We start from the raw sequence: 20,467 nt of genomic DNA on the forward strand, positions 1-20,467 counted from the left end.
TGGCCAACGTCATGAGTACGTAACTTCCGGTCTGTCTGGTTGTGATGGTTTACTAAAATGGCGTCAGGGTCTATAGTAGGGACTTCCTCAGGCAAAGATGCTATTGCCGAGGGATTGTTCGACCTCCTGAGACCAGCTATTCAGCAGCTCGACCTGCATGTGTACTCAGTCAGGTAAATGTAATTGCTTATTTAATCTCCAAGTGACGTTTTTAATCATCGTCTGCATCACACACCACTGCTGTCATCCGTGCTAGCTGCGGGTAGTAGCCCTGATGAGAATCCCTTGACTGTCTCGTGACTTTCCAATAGGTGTCGACCAGGTGGTGTTAATTATTATTTTACACTTGACAATCGAGACGTTAGGCTACTTTTTTGATACATGAGAGCTAACTCTCCAGTATGCTTTTCAATAGATACGTTCCACTGTGATGGATTCGTTATGTTTTATCATCTCCTTTATTTTCATTTGGAGCCCTATCAGCTTGTTTCACAAATGGTGGTTAGTCGTTCATTAGCCTCATTGGACCCTGATTCAGAAAGCATAACTTTGGAACATTCCTAATATGTTAACCTGCTGAGATGAGGGAAAGTCATTACCGTGTCAACTGACTTTGTGAACCTAACCGTGCATTCAATGACGTGATGACACGCGATGTCACTTCGGGCGACGCGTTCTGAGCGATAAGAGCGATGCGTTTCAGCGATGACGCGTCTACCGCCTCATCGCGTGTGTCGCTTGAAGTTGAAAAATTTGAACTTTTTAAGCGACATCGCGTGAAGCTGTGCCGCGACAGCCAATCAGCATTGAGATTGTGGTATTGAAGTTCGCTTCCAGGGGCTCACCAAAGCCGCTATTGTTGCAGTCCTTGGGGGAAACCAGTCTGTTCCTGTGGATAGAATATAATACATATAACTATAAACTGTGGGTGGCAGCGACGTGCCTTTAGGCATCTAGTCTGCCGGAAATCCAAAAGAAGAGGAAGAAGAAGAAGAAAGCCGCTAGCGCAGGAGGTGACCAGGCATTACGACTACAGTGGTTAAATCACTGACAGCCTGATCTCACTACAACACAACGGCTCTTTTAAGAGCCACACACTTCATCTGAGAGCTAATTTCTGTTCTTTTAAAGGCATTCAGGTCCCTGTTAGCACTAGCATAACTTCCATTTAGCACAACAGCAGAGTAGGCTGAGCCTCAGTCAGCTTGCCGCCTCGGCTGCTACCTGCGATTGAAGCGATGATAAAAAATGTGATTAATATGAGCAAGTGACGCGATACTCGCGTTCCAGGCGATTTAATCGCCTCCATAGCTTTAGGTGTGAATGCATGGTTCACACCGCACGCGATAGATGCCATGAATGTCAACAAATGCGAGCAGCGCGCTGCTTGATCACATTTGGACCATCACATGTTTAGAGGAGGGGTGGGGAACCCATGCTCGTGGAGGGCCACTGTCCTGCATGTTTTAGGTTTATCCCTCCTCTAACACACCTGAGCCTAAAGATTATCAAACCCCTGACAAGCTTCAGCTGCTTGATAACGAGCTGAGAATTAGACTCAGGTGTGTTAGATCAGAGAGAAACCTAAAACATGCAGGACAGTAGCCCTCCAGGTGCAGGGTTCCACACCCCTGGTTTAGAGCATAGAGGCAGTTAGGTAGCAGCCATAGACTGTATTTAAAAAAAAAAAAGCAGAATAGCTGCCTGCAGCTCTACTCTGCTGTTGTGCTAAATGTGAAGTGAAGCTAATGCTAACCAGGGATCTGAATGCTTAAAAGAACAGAAATGAGCTCTCAGATGAACTGTGTGGCTCTTAAAAGAGCCGTTGTTGTTCCTCCGTAGTTGTAGAGGGTGCTGACCTGCCTCCATGACTGTCCTCAAGATCAGACCAGGATGCATATTTTTTTCCCAGGATGGTAGGGGAAGGTACCGCCTTTTTCGCCTCTGATTGGCCACAAGGGCTCTCGCGCGATTGGTAATTTGATTTTGGGTGTGAAACGTCATCTCACGTTTATGGAAGGCTGTCTGCTAGTCTTTTTTTGATCGTAACAGAAGTAAACAAAGTCAATCCAAAAAAATGACCTATTATTATTATTATTATTATTATTATTATAATTGAGAGTACAATCTGACCAGCCTATGTTTTGTAAATTTGCTGTGACTCTTAAGCACTGAACAGTTATCCTATTAAAGTGTACATAAGCAGACTTATGCATTGCGTAAGTTTAAGATGCATGCAATACAATAAAAGGACACTATTTTGCCCAGCTGTGTGAAGTGCAGGTCATATTCTAAACTATTGGAAACTAGTGATGGATCATCATGCTCATCTCTGACTAAAATGTGAGTAGAAGTGGGCCTGGGCCTCGGAGGAACAGGGAGGGGGGACAATCACCCTAAAGCAAGAGACATGTAATGTTTTACACTGCAGTGGAAAGACATTGACAACAACCTCTAACAAAGAATAGGCTTGGAACAGCAGCACAATGAACAGAAACAAAGAGTTGATTAATGTGTGTGTGTGTGTGTGTGTGTGTGTGTGTGTGTGTGTGTGTGTGTGTGTGTGTGTGTGTGTGTGTGTGTGTGTGTGTGTGTGTGTGTGTGTGTGTGTGTGTGTGTGTGTGTGTGTGTGTGTGTGTGTGTGTGTGTGTGTGTGTGTGTGTGTGTGTGTGTGTGTGTGTGTGTGTGTGTGTGTGTGTGTGTGTGTGTGTGTGTGTGTGTGTGTGTGTGTGTGTGTGTGTGTGTGTGTGTGTGTGTGAAAATGATCATGCCTTTACTTTGGTAATAATTTCGTAATAGTTTCATTAAATAAGACCCGAAACTGCGAGGACTATTCTAAACAGGCTATGGAAATGTGAACCTATCACACTGTTTACTTACAGTTCTTGACTACATCAGAGGAAACCACACTGTTTCTATGGATATAACCAAAGAGGTTATCATACTAAAAGGCGACACTCCATTGACTCGCCCATACAACATCTTTGCACAGTCGCAGAGCGGAGTGGCCGCCATTTTGGACTGAACGTACAGCTTGCATTAAAAACTGAGATACGTAAAATAGAATAGAATATAATTACTTTAATGATCCCAGACTGGGAAATTATTTTGTAACAGCAGTAGTGGGTCAGCAAAAAAAAAAAAATTAATATTATATATTAATATTCCTATTAACGAGAGGGGATTCATCTGGTTAAAACGGCTAGTAAACAATGGTTTTGGCAGTCATTTAATCTAAACATCTTCCCCTCACCTTCTTTACCAGGGGTCCGTTTCACAAAGCAGGTTTAGTGAAAACTGAGTCTGTTAACCCGGAAATGAGGGAAACTGAGTTTTCCGTTTCACAGAGGGAGGTAACTCAAAGCAGAGCAAGAGGGGTAGCTCTAGCCTGTTTCACAGAGAGAGATAACTTAGTGCCTGTCCATAGTATAGTTCTGCTATAGTTCCATCTGTTTTCTGAGAAAATCATTGCAAAAATCAGTCAGTAGGCCTACATTAGAAGTTATATTAGGTGGCCACTATTTTCATTACCAAGGCATGTCCTTTTGTTAATGATCCCGTGGATGAAGGTGCAGCATTACTGCACAGAGAATTAAATATTTGTCTGGAGATTATCAGAGATAGATGTTCTTTCATTTCCAGACAATTCCCTTTTTGAGCGGTACCGTTTCACGTCACAGTCCATCATTTACATACACAACCTCATCCGTCCTTACATTTCCAACATTACCAACCAAAGTCATGCTCTCACATCCCAGCAGATATTGTGTGTTGCGCTGCGTTTTTTTTGCAAATGGGAGTTTTTTTTATACAACGTATATAAAACAGCCACTTACGGTAATATTTACTTTACAATGTAAAACATGCTCAAAATGAGGTGTCACCATGAGATTGTGCCCAGGTTTTTCCTGTTTGAACAATGTTTTTATGTTTCATCTTAAGCTGCTGCCAAGTGCACTTCTCCCCTGCGGGAATGCACCTCAATGAAATAAACTAATAGGCTACCACTCAAGTTCCCCCCTGTGATATTATTGTGATTGCAAAGACTACATTTAAACTTGGACATTGACCCGAGCAGCAATGTCCTGCACGCTCTCTCCCTCTCTTTTGCTGCTGCAGCGGTGTTAAACTTTTGTCAAAAAATGTGCTCAAGCTCACCATATGAGTTCATTAATATTTTCAGTTCCACTGCTAGCGTAGCCCTCCTCTTCCCCGTTGCCATGGTGACTTGTTGAATCAGGGCTCCATTGATGCTGTCTTTTTATACTTATGGTGCACGCGCTTATCTCCAGGTGAAACTACTCCGAGTTGATCAAACTAACTCAAATCAGGTGTTCTGGAACCAAAAAAGCAGTTTCCTATCTCAGAGTAGATTAACTCAGAGTTCAGGGTAAGACTCAGAGTTTGTTGAACCTGCTTTGTGAAACGGACCTCTGTTCATAGCCATACTGGTGACGTAAGTACAACTATGTTTTGCAATCAATGCAACAATACCTTGTAAAATCTAACCTGCTTTATCCACAGAGCATTATATTTTGGGAATTCATCGAAAAACTACCTTTTATTTCATCATAAAATGTTTATTATATTTATTTGCACCAAACACCAAAGAAATAGCCTTACATTTTAGCTTTAAAGACAGAAAACCTTTATACCTTTGCCATCAGGAGGAGGAGGAGTGTCAATGTCTGACAGAAAATGATGTGAAAGTCAGATTTTTAGCGCAGATTTTGACTTTGTTAGGCTCTGGCCTTGAACTTTTGATCAGCTGCTGAACAGCTTGTTTCAGTTCAAATGCAATTTTCAATAAATTGTTTACTTTATATTTTTTGTCTCTTGCTCCTGTTTCTTCTTTTTGCATTTTGAAGCTTGACTTACAACCTGGTTACGATCCCCCAAAATGCAAATATTTGTAATTTTCTTAACGGAAGATTATATTTTTTATTTAGCTTCCGTTTTCTAAGATGTTTCTCACCTGAGCTGCACTTGACCAGAGGGATGGACAGTACCTTCCTCTGGATTAATGGGATTCTTTTCTTCTTTGCAGAGAAAGCCAGGTAGAATTAAGAGAACATATAGACAATCTGGCCACAGGTAAATTATTGTATGTATATTGTATTTGTCTGTTAAATCCCTGACTCAGGTGTTGTATGCTTACCTTTGGTTTGGTCTTGTGTGCCTTTTTAATCTACATTCTTTGCAGAGTTATGCCGGATAAATGAACATCAGAAGGTGGCTCTAGATCTGGACCCTTATGTAAAGAAGTTGCTGAATGCAAGACGAAGAGTAGTGCTAGTCAACAATATATTGCAGAATGCTCAGGTCAGTGGCAACCATTTGGTGTGGAACTTCTTAGAGTTGCAATAATCAATATTTTGTACAATGACTGTTTTTAATGTGAAAGGTATCGCTCATTGTGACTCTGCAGTTCCCCTGCAGGGCCTTTCAATAGCTTTAACTGGCCTGCAAGCCCTGCTCTCATCGCCCTGATTTCCTGCAGCAGCAGGTAGCTGCTCTGATAAAGCCACTGTCCACTACCTGCTCAGCAGCAGACAGCACTCAAAGAAACAGATATTTACTTCAAAAGTTGGTGGAGACTAAAAAAAAAGGGCTAAAAGAGAGACAATGATGGACTTGCATTAATCAGCTTGACATAAACATAACATCAAATGTTGGCTTGGCCTCTTCCATTGTTGATTCAGCTTTTAATATTCTATTTTCAATATTCTGTACAGCTAGTGCTATTGCTAGCACTATTCCTGCTGCCACTATAGCTGACACTATAACTGCTACCACCACTGCTGACACTATTCCCGCTGCCACCACTGCTGACACTATTCCCGCTGCCACCACTGCTGACACTATTCCCGCTGCCACCACTGCTGACACTATTCCCGCTGCCACCACTGCTGACACTATTCCTGCTGCCACCACTGCTGACACTATTCCTGCTGCCACCACTGCTGACACTATTCCTGCTGCCACCACAGCTGACACTATTCCTGCTGCCACCACAGCTGACACTATTCCTGCTGCCACCACAGCTGACACTATTCCTGCTGCCCCCACAGCTGACACTATTCCTGCTGCCCCCACAGCTGACACTATTCCTGCTGCCCCCACAGCTGACACTATTCCTGCTGCCCCCACAGCTGACACTATTCCTGCTGCCCCCACAGCTGACACTATTCCTGCTGCCCCCACAGCTGACACTATTCCTGCTGCCCCCATAGCTGACACTATTCCTGCTGCCACCACAGCGGACACTATTCCTGCTGCCACCACAGCGGACACTATTCCTGCTGCCACCACAGCGGACACTATTCCTGCTGCCACCACAGCGGACACTATTCCTGCTGCCACCAAAGCGGACACTATTCCTGCTGCCACCACAGCTGCCACTATTCCTGCTGCCACCACTGCTGCCACTATTCCTGCTGCCACCACTGCTGCCACTATTCCTGCTGCCACCACTGCTGCCACTATTCCTGCTGCCACCACTGCTGCCACTATTCCTGCTGCCACCACTGCTGCCACTATTCCTGCTGCCACCACTGCTGCCACTATTGCTGCTGCCACCACTGCTGCCACTATTGCTGCTGCCACCACTGCTGACACTATTGCTGCTGCCACCACTGCTGACACTATTGCTGCTGCCACCACTGCTGACACTATTGCTGCTGCCACCACTGCTGACACTATTGCTGCTGCCACCACTGCTGACACTATTGCTGCTGCCACCACTGCTGACACTATTGCTGCTGCCACCACTGCTGACACTATTGCTGCTGCCACCACTGCTGACACTATTCCTGCTGCCACCACTGCTGACACTATTCCTGCTGCCACCACTGCTGACAATATTCCTGCTGCCACCACTGCTGACACTATTACTGCTGCCACTACTGCTGACACTATTACTGCTGCCACCACTGCTGACACTATTACTGCTGCCACCACTGCTGACACTATTCCTGCTGCCACCACTGCTGACACTATTACTGCTGCCACCACAGATGCCACCATTACTGTTGCTAACATTACTACTATTAGTATGTAGTACAACTGCCATTACAAATACTCAAGTTCTACTAGTATTATTACTATCTTACCATTACTATCACTGCCACCCCTAATAACATTATACTGCTGCTGCTGCTGCTGCTGCTGCTACAACTATTGTTATACCTACTAGCATCACCTCCACAATCAACAACCAAGATTAAAAACAGAAAAAGGAGTGCAAACAGTAAAACAATATACAAAACAGCCACATAACCTAAATATTCTGTCCCCAGGAACGTCTGAGGCGACTCAACCACAATGTGGTCAAGGAGACAGCACGAAGAAAGACCATGCTGGAGGCTTCAGGAGTGTTCACCTCCCGCTCTCCCAGTAAATCCTGATCCCCTACCTCCTGCTCTGTGAACTGTCCTGACCAGGAGTATGGGTCTTCCTTTGACATTTAGTTAGCTTTTTGTCTAATGACAAGCTGATGTCCTGAAATGCTTTGTCTGATGTCACGATAAAAAATCCTGGGACCGTATTCACTAAACATCTAAAGGCTAAGTGTAGGTCCTAATTTACTGATTTAGGAGTAACCCTTACAAAATAAGAGGCATTTATTTCAGAATGTTAGGACTATAAAAGTCGTCTGGAGGACTCCTAAGTTACTCAGAGTAAATGAGGAAGGACCTAACATGACTGCTGCAGTCAACATTTTAAAGAGATGAAATGATGGTGAGCTTTTAAAAAGGTATCGTTTAATGGAGATGGCATTTTGAATGTGGTATTACCTCACCAAGTAATAAAAAAACACCCAATATCACCGCAGATTAAAGTTGGTACAACTCTGTTCATTCATTTCCCCATTGATGTGTTTCTGTCATACATTCTCTCTTAGGGATGAACATGATGTCATCCATAGAAACAAGGTCAACCCCACCCTCTAGTCTTAGCTTAGGAGTCCCTCCCTGTCCTTAATAAAAGTTTGTCTCAGAGGCTTTGGGAATAGGTTTGAAGAAATTACTCTGAACTAAGAACTTTTAGTGCTCCTTAGGAGTTAGAGCTAAGATCAAATGTTATGTGACTATGGCCCCAGGCTGCTATCTGCTTAGTGTTAGGCATCTGCAAAATAGAAAAATACAATAGAATCTGTACTTTGATTTTACAGATAAGATTAATTCTTATACCCATGTGCAAAATATTAAATAAACGTCAACTGTAACGTCACTCAGCATGCGGGGTAGATGATGACACAGCCTGAGTAGTCTTGTGGACCAAAAAAAAAACAGGTCCTTGTTTTGCTGTTCCTTGTCCTTTTTTTTCAAATGTCTGTCATTCTTCATGCTGTTTTCTACTCTGTGGTTTTGGGAGATGGTTATTCACAAGCGTAATCTAAAAAAGCTTTCTAAGAAGTGAAAGTGGGGGTTTGTTACTTTATCGATTACCCTCTGACTAGCTTAGCTAAACTGGAGCCGGCAAGGGGATAAACACCTGATTGCTGCGTCAAAATGAACACCACAACTTCATGTAGCAAGCTCATGGATGTATTAAGATATATACATTCATGAGTGCACTGGAGTAGGGAAGTCATGTGGCTATAAAGGGCATATAAGGGCAATACTATTGAGATCTGCATTGTGTTCTGCAATGTTTCCACTCTTATTCCCAGTCCACATTCTTGTATAATTAGTCAATATTCCAGTGAATGCAATTACACCACAAGTGATGTTATATGCACGATTAAAGAAATTCTTACAATTTGCTCACCCAATGCAACATTATTGATGAATTTAGTTCCACCTGTGAATCTGTGAGAAACTGTTTCCAAGTTGTTCTCCAACCTGAAAACCATAATATATCTGCTTGAGCTTCTGATAGTGTTATTGTATAATATTGTTCTGAATATTTAATGAGCGTCTTGTTTGGCTGCAGTGGAACAACCCGCTCTACGCTTCCCCATTGAAGTCACTAGAAGCTGAGCGTCCGACTGAATGAGAAGGAAGTTGGGCCGGTTACCTGTGATAAGTAGCTGATTCTGAACAAAGGATGAAGGCTTTCTAGCGCGTATTAGTTAATGAAATGTACACACAGCAGTACATATTTCACCACTTTATTTTTTTTTTTTGGTGACATTTTAGTTTCCACTCCCCATTAAGTCAGCCAGGCAACTTGTGCTTAAATTAGATTGTAGAGATCCTGGGAATCCTCAAAATGAATAAAGACCACACATATAAACTGCTTTGCATAAAATACAAATAAAGTGGATTAACTACAGTTAAAGTGCTGTTGAATAGAGGAAACAGACATGCAGAGAAACCAGTCAATCAAAGGCACAAGATAACATCTTTTTTCATTTAGATTTGGAAGTGGTTAAGGTTATGGCACAGGAAGTTGGTTCCATTTGTGAGCAGCATTGAAGCTAAAAGCATCTTCATACGGTTTTGTTCCGACTCCAGATACTTGCTGACTGCATTTTAAAATCTATTCTATAAGTGACTGGAAGCTGTTGTAACATGCACATTTCTATTGGTTCTCATTAGAACTCTGGCAGCAACATTCTGAATGAACTGAAGTTGTCTGACGGTGTTTTTGACCAGACAAGAGTGTTACGATAGTCCACCCTGCTGGAAATTAAGGCATAAATGAGTCTGAACACGAGACCTGTCATTCTTGCTATGAATTTAAGATGATGAAATGCTGATTAAATTATTGCCTTAATATGGCTTCTGAAGCTTGGCTCTGTTTATCGGTTTAAGTGAAACTAGGTCTGTGGCCGGTCCAAGTTTAAAAGAGTCTGTGGCAGTTTTAAGTTAAACTGGGACTGTGGCAGGTTTAAGTATGGAAGCCCTAAAGGGTCATACATACATTTAATTTCCTCCGTGAGATAGTGAGATCGTTTTCCTGTGATAATGACATCTTTTTGATCTGTTTTCTTGTGGAGATAATGTTCCTCCGTTTTCCCAAGATAACGAGATAATTCATAATCAATAAGATTGATAACGTGATAGGCCTGAGATTTTCATCACATCTTACATGTCATGCATAGTAAACGATTCTATTATCTTGAAGAACACTAGGACAACACTAACAGATGATTTCAGTTGGTTATTTACTGTTATATTAAACTGTAATATGTATATTTATGTGCACATTGTAAAACTCCTCCCTGTACTGGTATTTATGTTGTTGTAATATAATATTGTTGACAATAATGTTTGTTAAAAAAAAAAAAAAAAAACTATGTAGTTAATGAGGACATCAGGCTCACTCACGCTTCTTATAAAGCTCAAGCCTTACTAACCGTCTTCTCAGATGATGCACACTAATGCAAACATTATCTGTAATAAAAAGGCATAAAGCTATTTCAGCCTGTGTCAGGCCTTGATTGAAGAGATATGTGATGGGGATCGATATTTTCCTGCTCATCTGGCATTGATACATTGAATGATGTTTCCTGGGGCGGCAGTAGCTCAGTCCATAGGTGACTTGGCTGGGAACTGGAGGGTTGCTGGTTTGAGTCCCTGTGTGGCCCATGAATGGGGCGTGGACTGGTAGCTGGAGAGGTGCGAGTTCATCTCCTGGGCGCTACCGAGGTGCTGTTGAGCTTGGGGCGCCGGTCACTGGCAGCCCCCTCGCTCTAACATCTCTCCAATAATTGCATGTATATAGGTCCTGTCTGTGCATGTGTGTATTTCGGGCCTGTGTAAAATGAATAATAATAGAGTGAAAATTGAATTTCCCCGTTGCGGGACAAATAAAGGAATTCTTCTTTTCTTCTTCTTCCTGCAAGGGTTTAATAGACTACACTATTGTTTTGTTTTCTTCAGATCTCAAATTAATTACCTCTAAAACGGAGGCAATAAAATGTATGTATGTATGAACCTTAGGGCTTCTGTATTTAAGTGCAACAGGGTCTGTGACAGGTTTAAGTTAAACCTCAGTTATGCTGGATATGCTTGTTCTTATTTTACTTATGTTCACTTGTGTTTCAACACTTTGTTGCCTCTACACTCTGTAAATCTCTGATAACATAAGTGTGTGAAAATCAACACAGATCATAATTAATTATATTAAATTGGGTTGACATCAGATCCAGTCTCCATGAGACACCCTATGAGCTGACAGCAAACGTGCTAACGTATTACGGTGAGCGTATTACGTAATTTCCGGTGCTTGGTGTGTGTTGGTCACTCGTGCCACTGTTTGCTGCTCTCGCTGAATCAGAATCAGAAATACTTTTATAATTCCAGGGGGAAATTATTTTCGCTACCAAACATATACAAGGTCAAAAATGCCAGACTAATTTGCACAGAAAAGATCGTTTATGGTTGAGTCTGAATTACAGAGAGGGGGTGACAGACTCTCCAAGGGATGTATTTTATAGATTCATGACCAGGAAAGATTTCCTGTGGCTCTCTGTGGTGCATCTGGGTGCGAGGATTCTTCTGCTGAAGGTGCTCCTCTGCTGGGCCAGTGTGTCGTAGAGAGGGTGGGAGACATTGGCCGGAGCCTGGACAGCATCCTCCTCTCTGCCACGGTCATCAGGGTGTGCAGCTCCTCCCTCACGACATCACCGGCCCTCCTGATCAGTTTGTTTAGGCCCTGGCCACACGATCGAAAACAACCTTTTTTTCCCCTCTCTTCTTGAAAAGTTTTCCGTCCACACAGACTGGGCTCAAGAAATATCTGCGTCCACACGAAACCAGTGAAACCAGCTGAAAACGCGGTAATACACATGCCAGGCCTGGGTGTGGCGCTGTAACTGCCACAGAAATACACCAACACGGAGAAGAAGAGACGGAGCTGCGCTGTTGTGTAGAATCATAATACAAACACAGGAGAGTTTGTTGCCAAATCTGGCGACTTCCCAAATCCTCATCTATTCTAGAGAGAAATCTGCCGACTGTTTCTGGTGTTATTGGAGACTTTTGTGGTGTTTTGGACTCTGATGCACGAATCACTCTGTAGTAAGTGATCTCAATGAGCAGAGGTTGCTGCTGTGAGCCCCTCCCCGTCCCAAAGCACTCACAGACGGGCACCGTCTCGCTACTTTTTTCGACCTTCTTGGCAACTATATTTATAAAAAGGGAGACATCTTTGGTCGGCCTAATTCATTCCCACACATGTGGCTCCGAGTCCAGTTCAGTCTGTGGGTCTGTGTCTCTCTCAACGCAGCAGCGCTGTTGTTGTTATGTGACGCCACGGAGGTTAGATGTCCGAGGTGTGCAGATGACGGCATCGTTAACAAAGTATGCAGTTTCGCCGTCCAGACGACAACGCCACGGGGGGCGTTCTCAAATATTCCCACTCTGGGACCTGTTTACAGAAATAGACCGTTTTCAGGCTCCGATAACGCCGGCTGCTTGTGGATGGTCGGCCTAACCGGTATTAAAAATGTGCATTTAAAGGAAAACAAGTTCTCGTGTGGCCAGGCCCTCAGTCTGTTGGTGTCTGCGACCTTCAGCCCACTGCCTCTGCATGTGACAGCGAAGAAGATCGCACTGGCCAAAAGAAACTCATAAAACATCCTCAGCATCGTCCAGGACGAGGGACCTCAGCCACCTCAGGAAAAAGAATCGACTTTGGCCCTTTTTGTAGACAGCCTCTGCCATTCTAGTCAAGTTCAATTTATTATTGAAGTACACCCCCAGGTACTTAGGGCGCACTCACACTGTCCTTCCGCACCGCGCCCCTGGCTTTAGGGTACTTCTCCCCTATTTTCTTTAATGGTGATATGACCAGGATCACATCATCTGCTGGTTACTAGAACGGCATGCCCCCCTTCTTTCCAATTACAGCTCTCGGTGCAGTCCCGGTCAGCCCGAATGGTGTGGAAGCCATCCACAAAGACGTTCTGGTCCGTAATTTCCTTGTGCAGCCATGTCTCTGTGAAACCTACCTACTATCACCTAACTGCCATAAAATATAAGTCATATGCACATTACTGTTTTGGCTTATGGTGTGGAAATTAATTACTTAATAGTCTTTCCACAGAATCCTATTTTATCAGACCATTATTTAATAACTTTTGAATTCATATTACACTATTCACCTCTGGGTAAAAGTGTCTACACTAGATGTTTATCTGATAGTGCTGTAACTAAATTTAAGGAAGCGATTCCATCTGCATTTACTTTAATGCCTTATTCTAATATTCAAGATTCCTGCACTAATGTTAGTTTCTCTGAAATTGATCACATTGTTGACAGTGTTGCAGGCTCTCTACGAACAACACTCGACTCTGTTGCTCCTTTAAAAAAGAAGATAATAAAACAGAGGAAGTTAGCTCCGTGGTATAACTCACAAACCCGTGAATTAAAACAAATATCGCGAAAGTTGGAAAGTAAATGGCGCTCCACTAAACTGGAGGAATCTCACTTAGTTTGTCAAGAAAGAAATATTATAAGGAAGCACTCCATAAACTTTCATTGATATGCTGATGATACACAATTATATTTGTCGATCAAACCAGAAGATACCGATCAGTTGGATAAACTTCAAATGTGCATTAAGGAAATAAAAAGCTAGATGACCTGCAATTTTCTGATGTTAAACTCAGACAAAACATTAAAAAAATAAAAAGTTATTGTACTTGGCCCGAAAGGCCTCCGAAACTCAATAGCTAAAGACATTGTTACTCTGGATGATGTTGTGTTGTCCTCCGGCACCACAGTAAGGAATCTGGGAGTTATTTTTGACCAGGATATGTCCTTCGATTCTCACATAAAACTAACGACAAGGACTGCATATTTTCACCTGCGTAATATTGCAAAAATTAGGAACATTGTGTCTCAGAAAGATGCAGAGAAACTAGTCCATGCATTTGTTACTTCTAGGCTGGACTATTGCAACTCCTTTTTATCAGGCTGCTCCAATAAGTCTGTTAAGAGTCTCCAGTTGGTCCAAAATGCTGCAGCTCCAACTAAAACAAATAGAAGAGATCATATTTCTCCTGTATTAGCTTCTCTGCACTGGCTACCTGTAAAATCTAGAATAGAATTTAAAATCCTTCTCCTTACGTACAAAGCTCTTATTGGTCAGGCTCCGTCGTATCTTAAAGCGCTCATACCGTATCACCCAACTAGATCTCTGCACTCTGAGAATGCAGGGCTACTCGTCGTTCCTAGAGTCTCCAAAAGTAGAAGTGGAGGCAGAGCCTTCAGCTACCAAGCTCCTCTCCTGTGGAACAAACTACCAAGTGTTATTCGGGAGGCAGACACTGTCCCCATATTTAAGAGTAAACTTAAAGCTTTCCTTTTTGATAAAGCTTACAGCTAGGACTTACGATAAGATTTTCTTCTGCTTAATTATGCTGCTATAGGCCTAGTCTGCTGGGGTATAATACTTTTCCTGATACTCTGAGCTTCTCTCCTCTCTGTCTGTACCATTCACGTCTCATCAATGCATGTTACTAATTCAGCTTCTTCCCCGGAGTTGTTTGTGCTTTGTCGTCTCGCAGGTCTCTGCTGATCGTGGTGGTGCATGCTGCCGTGGTCCTACATGACGCTTCCTGCTGCTATTATCACTGTTACTCATATATACTATCACTAGTTTAATAAACTATACAATTTGTAGCTGTATCGTAGCTGCTATTGCCACTACTCATCATTGATCATGTTTGCCACCATAATTATTATCATTTTCATATTCTGTCACCTTAGCTGTGCTTGTTTCTACTATTCTGTTGTATTAACTGTCTTAACATATACGTCATATTCACATTACTATAAAAATTATTATAGTTACTGTTAGGCTTTGCTTGCATCTCTGGAAGTGTGTCTGTCTGTCTCTCTCTGTCCATCTGTGTGTCTTTTCTCTCTTTCTCTCTCCTTTTTCACCACTTTATTCAGTTGTACTGTCACTTACTTCAGTAAGTAATGCTGCTATACTACACTGTCACTTTATACCACCACTACATCACTTATTTGTGGTACTGTAACTTACTGCTGCTACACTTTACACTGTCTCTTTATATCACCACTACATCACTTATTTATTTATTAATGGTACTGTAACTATCTGCTGATACACTTACTGTGCTTTAGGACATGCTGCTACATTTCACTGTGGTTTACTGTAACTAACTTAAGTACGAAATGCTGCTACACTCCTCTGTGCCATACTGTCACTTAGTTCTGTAGGAAATGCTGCTACATTTTTAACATTTTTAACACTTATAACTTATCGCTCCTTCTCACTTATCTAGTTTGTACTTATTTCATTTCAATCTGCTGCTAAACTGAACAGTGCGTATTGTTGTATATTGTATATACCTACACTTAACCACGATGTCTTTTGCACTCTGTCACACTTAGTTCATTACTTGATATATCTGATGTTAGCTTTGTTTTGATTTGATTTATGTTTATGCTTATTGTTACTCTGACCATTTTCCACCTTTGTATTGAAACTGTTGCAAAATAATTTCCCTCGGGATAAATAAAGCTTCTTGAATCTTGAATCTTGAATCTTCCTCCCCAACCGGTCAAGACAGATGGCCGTCCTCCACAGAGCTGGATCTGTCTGACGTTCCTGCCTGTTATAGGGAAGGTTTTCGTTGCCACCGTACTCTAGGGGGGAATTGTTGTGTCTCTGTAAATCATAAATAAGTCATAGAGTGTGGTCTATACCTACTCTGTAAAGTGTCCTGAGATAACTTTTGTTATGATTCACTCACTCATCACTCATCTTCAACCGCTTATCCGGGGTTTGGCACTGTAAATAAAATTGAATTGAACCACATCAGACTGCACTCACGGTACTCCGGGTGGCTCCGCGTTAGCGCCGTTAGTTCATTCATTTTGTTGTACAGAGACTGTACATTTCCCACAACAACAAGAGGGGAGACGGGGATTAAATCTTCTCCTCTCCATAAGCCCGTCCCGTCTGGACCCTCCTCTATTGCCCCAACGTTGCTTCCCGCCTCTGCATCCCTGGTGTGTTTTTCTCCAGAGTTCAGGTTGAATCTCAGTTGGTCTGGCCGCTATACCGGCCGGCATTAGGGCGATCAGCTGTTCTCCGTAGTAAACCACTACAGTGTGTCCAGGTGGAAGCAGCATTGATAAAAACAGCACGAAAAGAAACACAAAAAAACAATCGAAAGTAACCTCATTGTAGAAGGCAGAACTTCACAGAAGTTAGGGTGAAGAAACAGAAGGAACAAAAAGAGAATAAATGTTAAGAAAGTTTTAAAAAAGTGAACTTAGGGCGCACTCACACTGTCCATCCATACCCTGCGCCGTGCTTTAGGGTACTTGCCCCCCCCTCCCTCTCCCCTCGCGGGCCAGGTCCGTTTGTACTCACACTACCTGGGCCTCGGCAGAATGCTTCTTGCCTGCCTATACGTCATCACGCCGTAACACTTCACACGCATTGATTGACGTCATCGCGGTGTGTAGCTTTTGTTTACAAATCTTTTGTATGTTTTGTAGGCTTTGTGCATCTTGTCCAACTGTTTTTGAATTTTTTCATCCGACCAAATCTGCAGTAAACACTCCACCTCCACATCACACCAACGTGAACCTTTCGCTGCCATTGTTTTAAATGTCCGCGCCTGGTCCGTCCTTCTTATTTTCTATGTCTGAACAGGCGCACATAAAATGACGTCAGAACCGCCGTAGGCCTTGTGCTCGGGCCTGTACATGTGCCAACAGTGCTTTACAAAAGCCCACCTCTCCCAAACAGGCTGTGGACAGCCGTTGCACTCACACTGGCTCTCACACTGGCACTCACACTGGTCAAACGAACTAGACTTTAGCCGTGAAATGTCTTTTGGCACGGTACGGAAGTACAGTGTGAGTTAAAGACCGGAGCAGTAACAGGCAGCATAGTACTTTTGCGCATGTGCACTATGGTTGAAATAAACATCCACAAATTACTAATTCTACTCAAAAACTCACAGCTCTCCTTTCAGTCACTTTCTCGCTAATTCTATAGTGTTTAACGCATAGGTTTAATGTTACACGCTATCTGTTAGCCACTTTAGGTTAGCAGCTAGCTTCATGGCTGGTGATGGCCTCCCCCGCTCTCTCTTCTGCTAGCCGGGCCACCTATAACTATAGCAGGTGTGGAGCCACATAGTGAAGCGTTAGCGTTGGCAATCCCTGAGCTGCCAGGGCCCTGGTTGACTGTGAGGTGGTAAATGGTCTTGTACTTATATAGCGCCTTTCTAGTCTTCTGACTACTCAAGGCGGTTTTCACAGTGTGGAAACCGCCTTGAGTAGTTCACCCATTCACACAGACATTCACACTGATGGCAGTGGACATCTACATACCATCTAATCTAATGTAACCATTCACACCACATTTACACACCCATGCGCAGCACGGGGAGCAATTCGGGGTTCAGTGTCTTGCCCAAGGACACTTCGACATGTGGAAGTGGGGATAGAAAACGCAAATCTCTCGAATGGAGGTCGACCCACCCATGCCTCTGAGCCACAGTCGCCCTCTGAGCCACAGTCGCCCTCTGAGCCACAGTCGCCCCAGGTGAGGGCATAGTTCTAAGTCGTAGCCAATGGTTAACCATCCACCCATTCACGTTTCAAACTGGTTATTTTCCACTCAGTGACACACCCACTGAGGAAACAACACTGATTATTGGCAGCTCCATTGTGAGAAACGTGAAAACGAGCTACACCAGGGACCATTGTCAAATGCATCCCAGGGGCCAGAGCGGGCGACATTGTGTACTATTTTAAACTGCTGGCTAAGGATAAACGTAAATATGGTTAGATTGTTATTCACGTGGGCGGTAATGACACCCGGTTACGCCAATTGGAGGTCAGCGTTCTTTGCGTCCGAACAGAAAACTTATGAGGAAGTGAAGCATGACATTAGTAAGAAGGAAATTTGGACGCTATTTTTGAATGAGAAAAGGGGTTACGTGCAATATCCGACCAACTGAACGCACAAGTGTTCAAAAATTAAAAGCAGTGAAATTTAATGTTACACTCAGCATCAACATACAATTTAAGTGTATGGTATAAGTGTGTGTATAAATATATATATATACACACATACATACATATACACACACACATACTGTATATGTGGTGGTGGAAAAATTACTCAGAGCTTTTCCTTAAGTAGAGAAGTAATACCACACTGGAAATACTACGCAAGTAAAAATCCTACACTCAAAATGTAAGTTAGTAAAAGTACAAAAGTATTAGTATCAAAATGTACTTTAAGTACAAAAAGTTAAGTAGTCATTATGCATAATGGCCCATTTCAGAATATTATAATCTGTTAGGACATGGCAAAATGAGGACTCAAATGCAGTCAGGGAACAATTGATGCAGGCTTTATTATGACACACTGGGCAAACTCTTAAGTCAAAGCGATAAATAAACAGACTATAAAAAAAAAAAAACTATGCTTGTCAGTTCGGACGAGGGAATTAACAAGCAAAACGGACGTGGTAAGAATCACCAAACAAATAAACTGAAAATCGCTCAAGGGGGGGGAAAGGCAACAGGCAATAACTACGCTGATCTGAATAATCTATAAAAAGTTCACAAAAAATAAAAAATAAAGTCACTCACAAGGAGGAGAAAAACAAAAGGCTACAAACAAAAAACCATGCTGCACAGAGCTAACGAAACTACAACTCAAAAACACTCAAAGAGGAGAAAAACAAAGGCACTATGAAAAACCAATGCAGCTGACCAAAAAGCTTTAGAAACAAAAAAATCCCTCTTCTTCAGAGGTAAACAAGAAATATGGAATAAAATATTAGCAAGGCAATACATAGACACAAGGCTGTGGTAATGGCTGGAGACACTCGACGAGGCGATATACTCTGGCGACAAGACTGGGGAAGATGAGGACTATAAAAACACATGAGGGAGGATGACACAGGTGGACACAATCAGGTAATCAGGGAACACAGCAGACCGGTGACACAGGAGGAAGGGCAAGTGACCTGAAAGGAGAGGAGGATTACCTTTCAAAATAAAACATGAATTTCACAAGACAAAAAGCCCAAGACAGGACACCTCTGACATAATTATGAATAGATTTAAGTAAATATCACTTTAATATCGCAGGTTATAAAGGTGGGCTAATTTATTTACTTTATATACTGCTGTTCTGTGTATCTTAATATAAAACAATATATGGTATTTAAGTTGTTGATAATTTATTTAATAATCTGAATCTTTAAAATAACTAAAGTTACCAGAAGAACGTAGTGGACACACACACACACACACACACACACACACACACACACACAAATACACACACATTGTATCCTTGGTACATTCATAGCTAATAAAAATGTAATTAGGCTAAAAGATCATGAAATTTGAAAAAAAAACACGGTTTTATGTTATACCATCATATTATATAATCTAGTCGATGCTATCTTAAAATGAATTTATTACTTACAATTATAATCTTAATTGATTTATGCAGTAATTAAATCACCCATTTGAATGAAAATACCATTACAAATGTAACAGCTGTATTCAAAGTCTTCAAAGTTTGTAAGCATTAGCTGTTACTTTAAAAAGTGAAGGCAAAACAAATTTCCTAATATTAGCTACTACTACATGTGTCATTTTACAGCTAAAATGTTTAAATTTAGCTGTTTTAACTACTGTAGTCATTATTTCATTTTTTTTTTTTTTGCATTGTCCTGAGCAACAGAAACTGATCAAAATGTATCAACCTGAATAACATTTCCTAACATCAGCCCCAGCAACTAACTTTCTTTCTTCCTCTTTCATGTCTCTCTCTGTCCCTCATCAGCACAGGTGGCCCTTTCATGTTGAGGCTGAACAGTGGTTCTGTTGCTGGCTGTGCTGCTAAACATGTCACTTAGTTTTGGACATTTAGCAGCTTCACTATCTAAATGTCCCATTTTTTTCCCTAGCCTTCTCAGTCCCATCCCTTTCTTTCCATTTTTTTACCAGTGTTATCCGTTGTATTTTGTCTTGATTCGTCTTTGCTGCTGCTACTTACTTCTTCTTCCTCGGGGGAGCTGGCATCCAACTTACAGGTGCATTGCTGCCACTTACCGTACTGTTGAGTGAAACAGTAGATTAGCAGGAAGAAAAAACAGGTGGTGGTGGCTCGCCGACTAACCGGCCGTTCTGTGATTCTCCAGATCACACAGATGGCTAGTCCACCCCTGATTAGCAATGACATGTATAGCGGGATGTCATCATTCCGTCGCTGACTGTCTGGATGGTGCCCGGTAAATAATGTGGGCTTCGTAGACACTTGGCAGTCTTTCTGGGGAAAACCTGGTCTTATTAGGAGAGATGGTATTCATCCTACTTTGGATGGTGCCGCTCTTATATCTAAGAATATGTTTGTTAGCGGTCTTAAACAATGACAAAAACACAGTGTTGGGATCAGGAAACAGAGTCGCAGTCTTACTCACCTCTCTGGGCTCCCTCTAGAGCATTTTTCAGCTCAGTATTCTATACAAAAGCTGTCTGCCCTACGATCA

At 42.3% G+C, this 20,467-nt stretch overlaps 1 protein-coding gene across 1 annotated transcript; it reads left to right on the forward strand.

The window, feature by feature from the left end:
- The first annotated feature begins 48 nt into the window (after nucleotides 1-48).
- Nucleotides 49-10,367, forward strand: snapin (SNAP associated protein). The gene is made up of 4 exons (XM_083926296.1): nucleotides 49-173; nucleotides 5,048-5,094; nucleotides 5,204-5,322; nucleotides 7,299-10,367. The coding sequence occupies exons 1-4, from the start codon at nucleotides 58-60 to the stop codon at nucleotides 7,404-7,406; spliced, it is 390 nt and encodes a 129-aa protein (XP_083782422.1). The 5' UTR covers nucleotides 49-57; the 3' UTR covers nucleotides 7,407-10,367.
- Nucleotides 10,368-20,467: the final 10,100 nt, after the last annotated feature.

The sequence above is a fragment of the Echiichthys vipera genome (assembly GCF_963691815.1).
Source record: "Echiichthys vipera genome assembly, chromosome: 13".
Lineage (NCBI taxonomy): Eukaryota > Metazoa > Chordata > Actinopteri > Perciformes > Trachinidae > Echiichthys > Echiichthys vipera.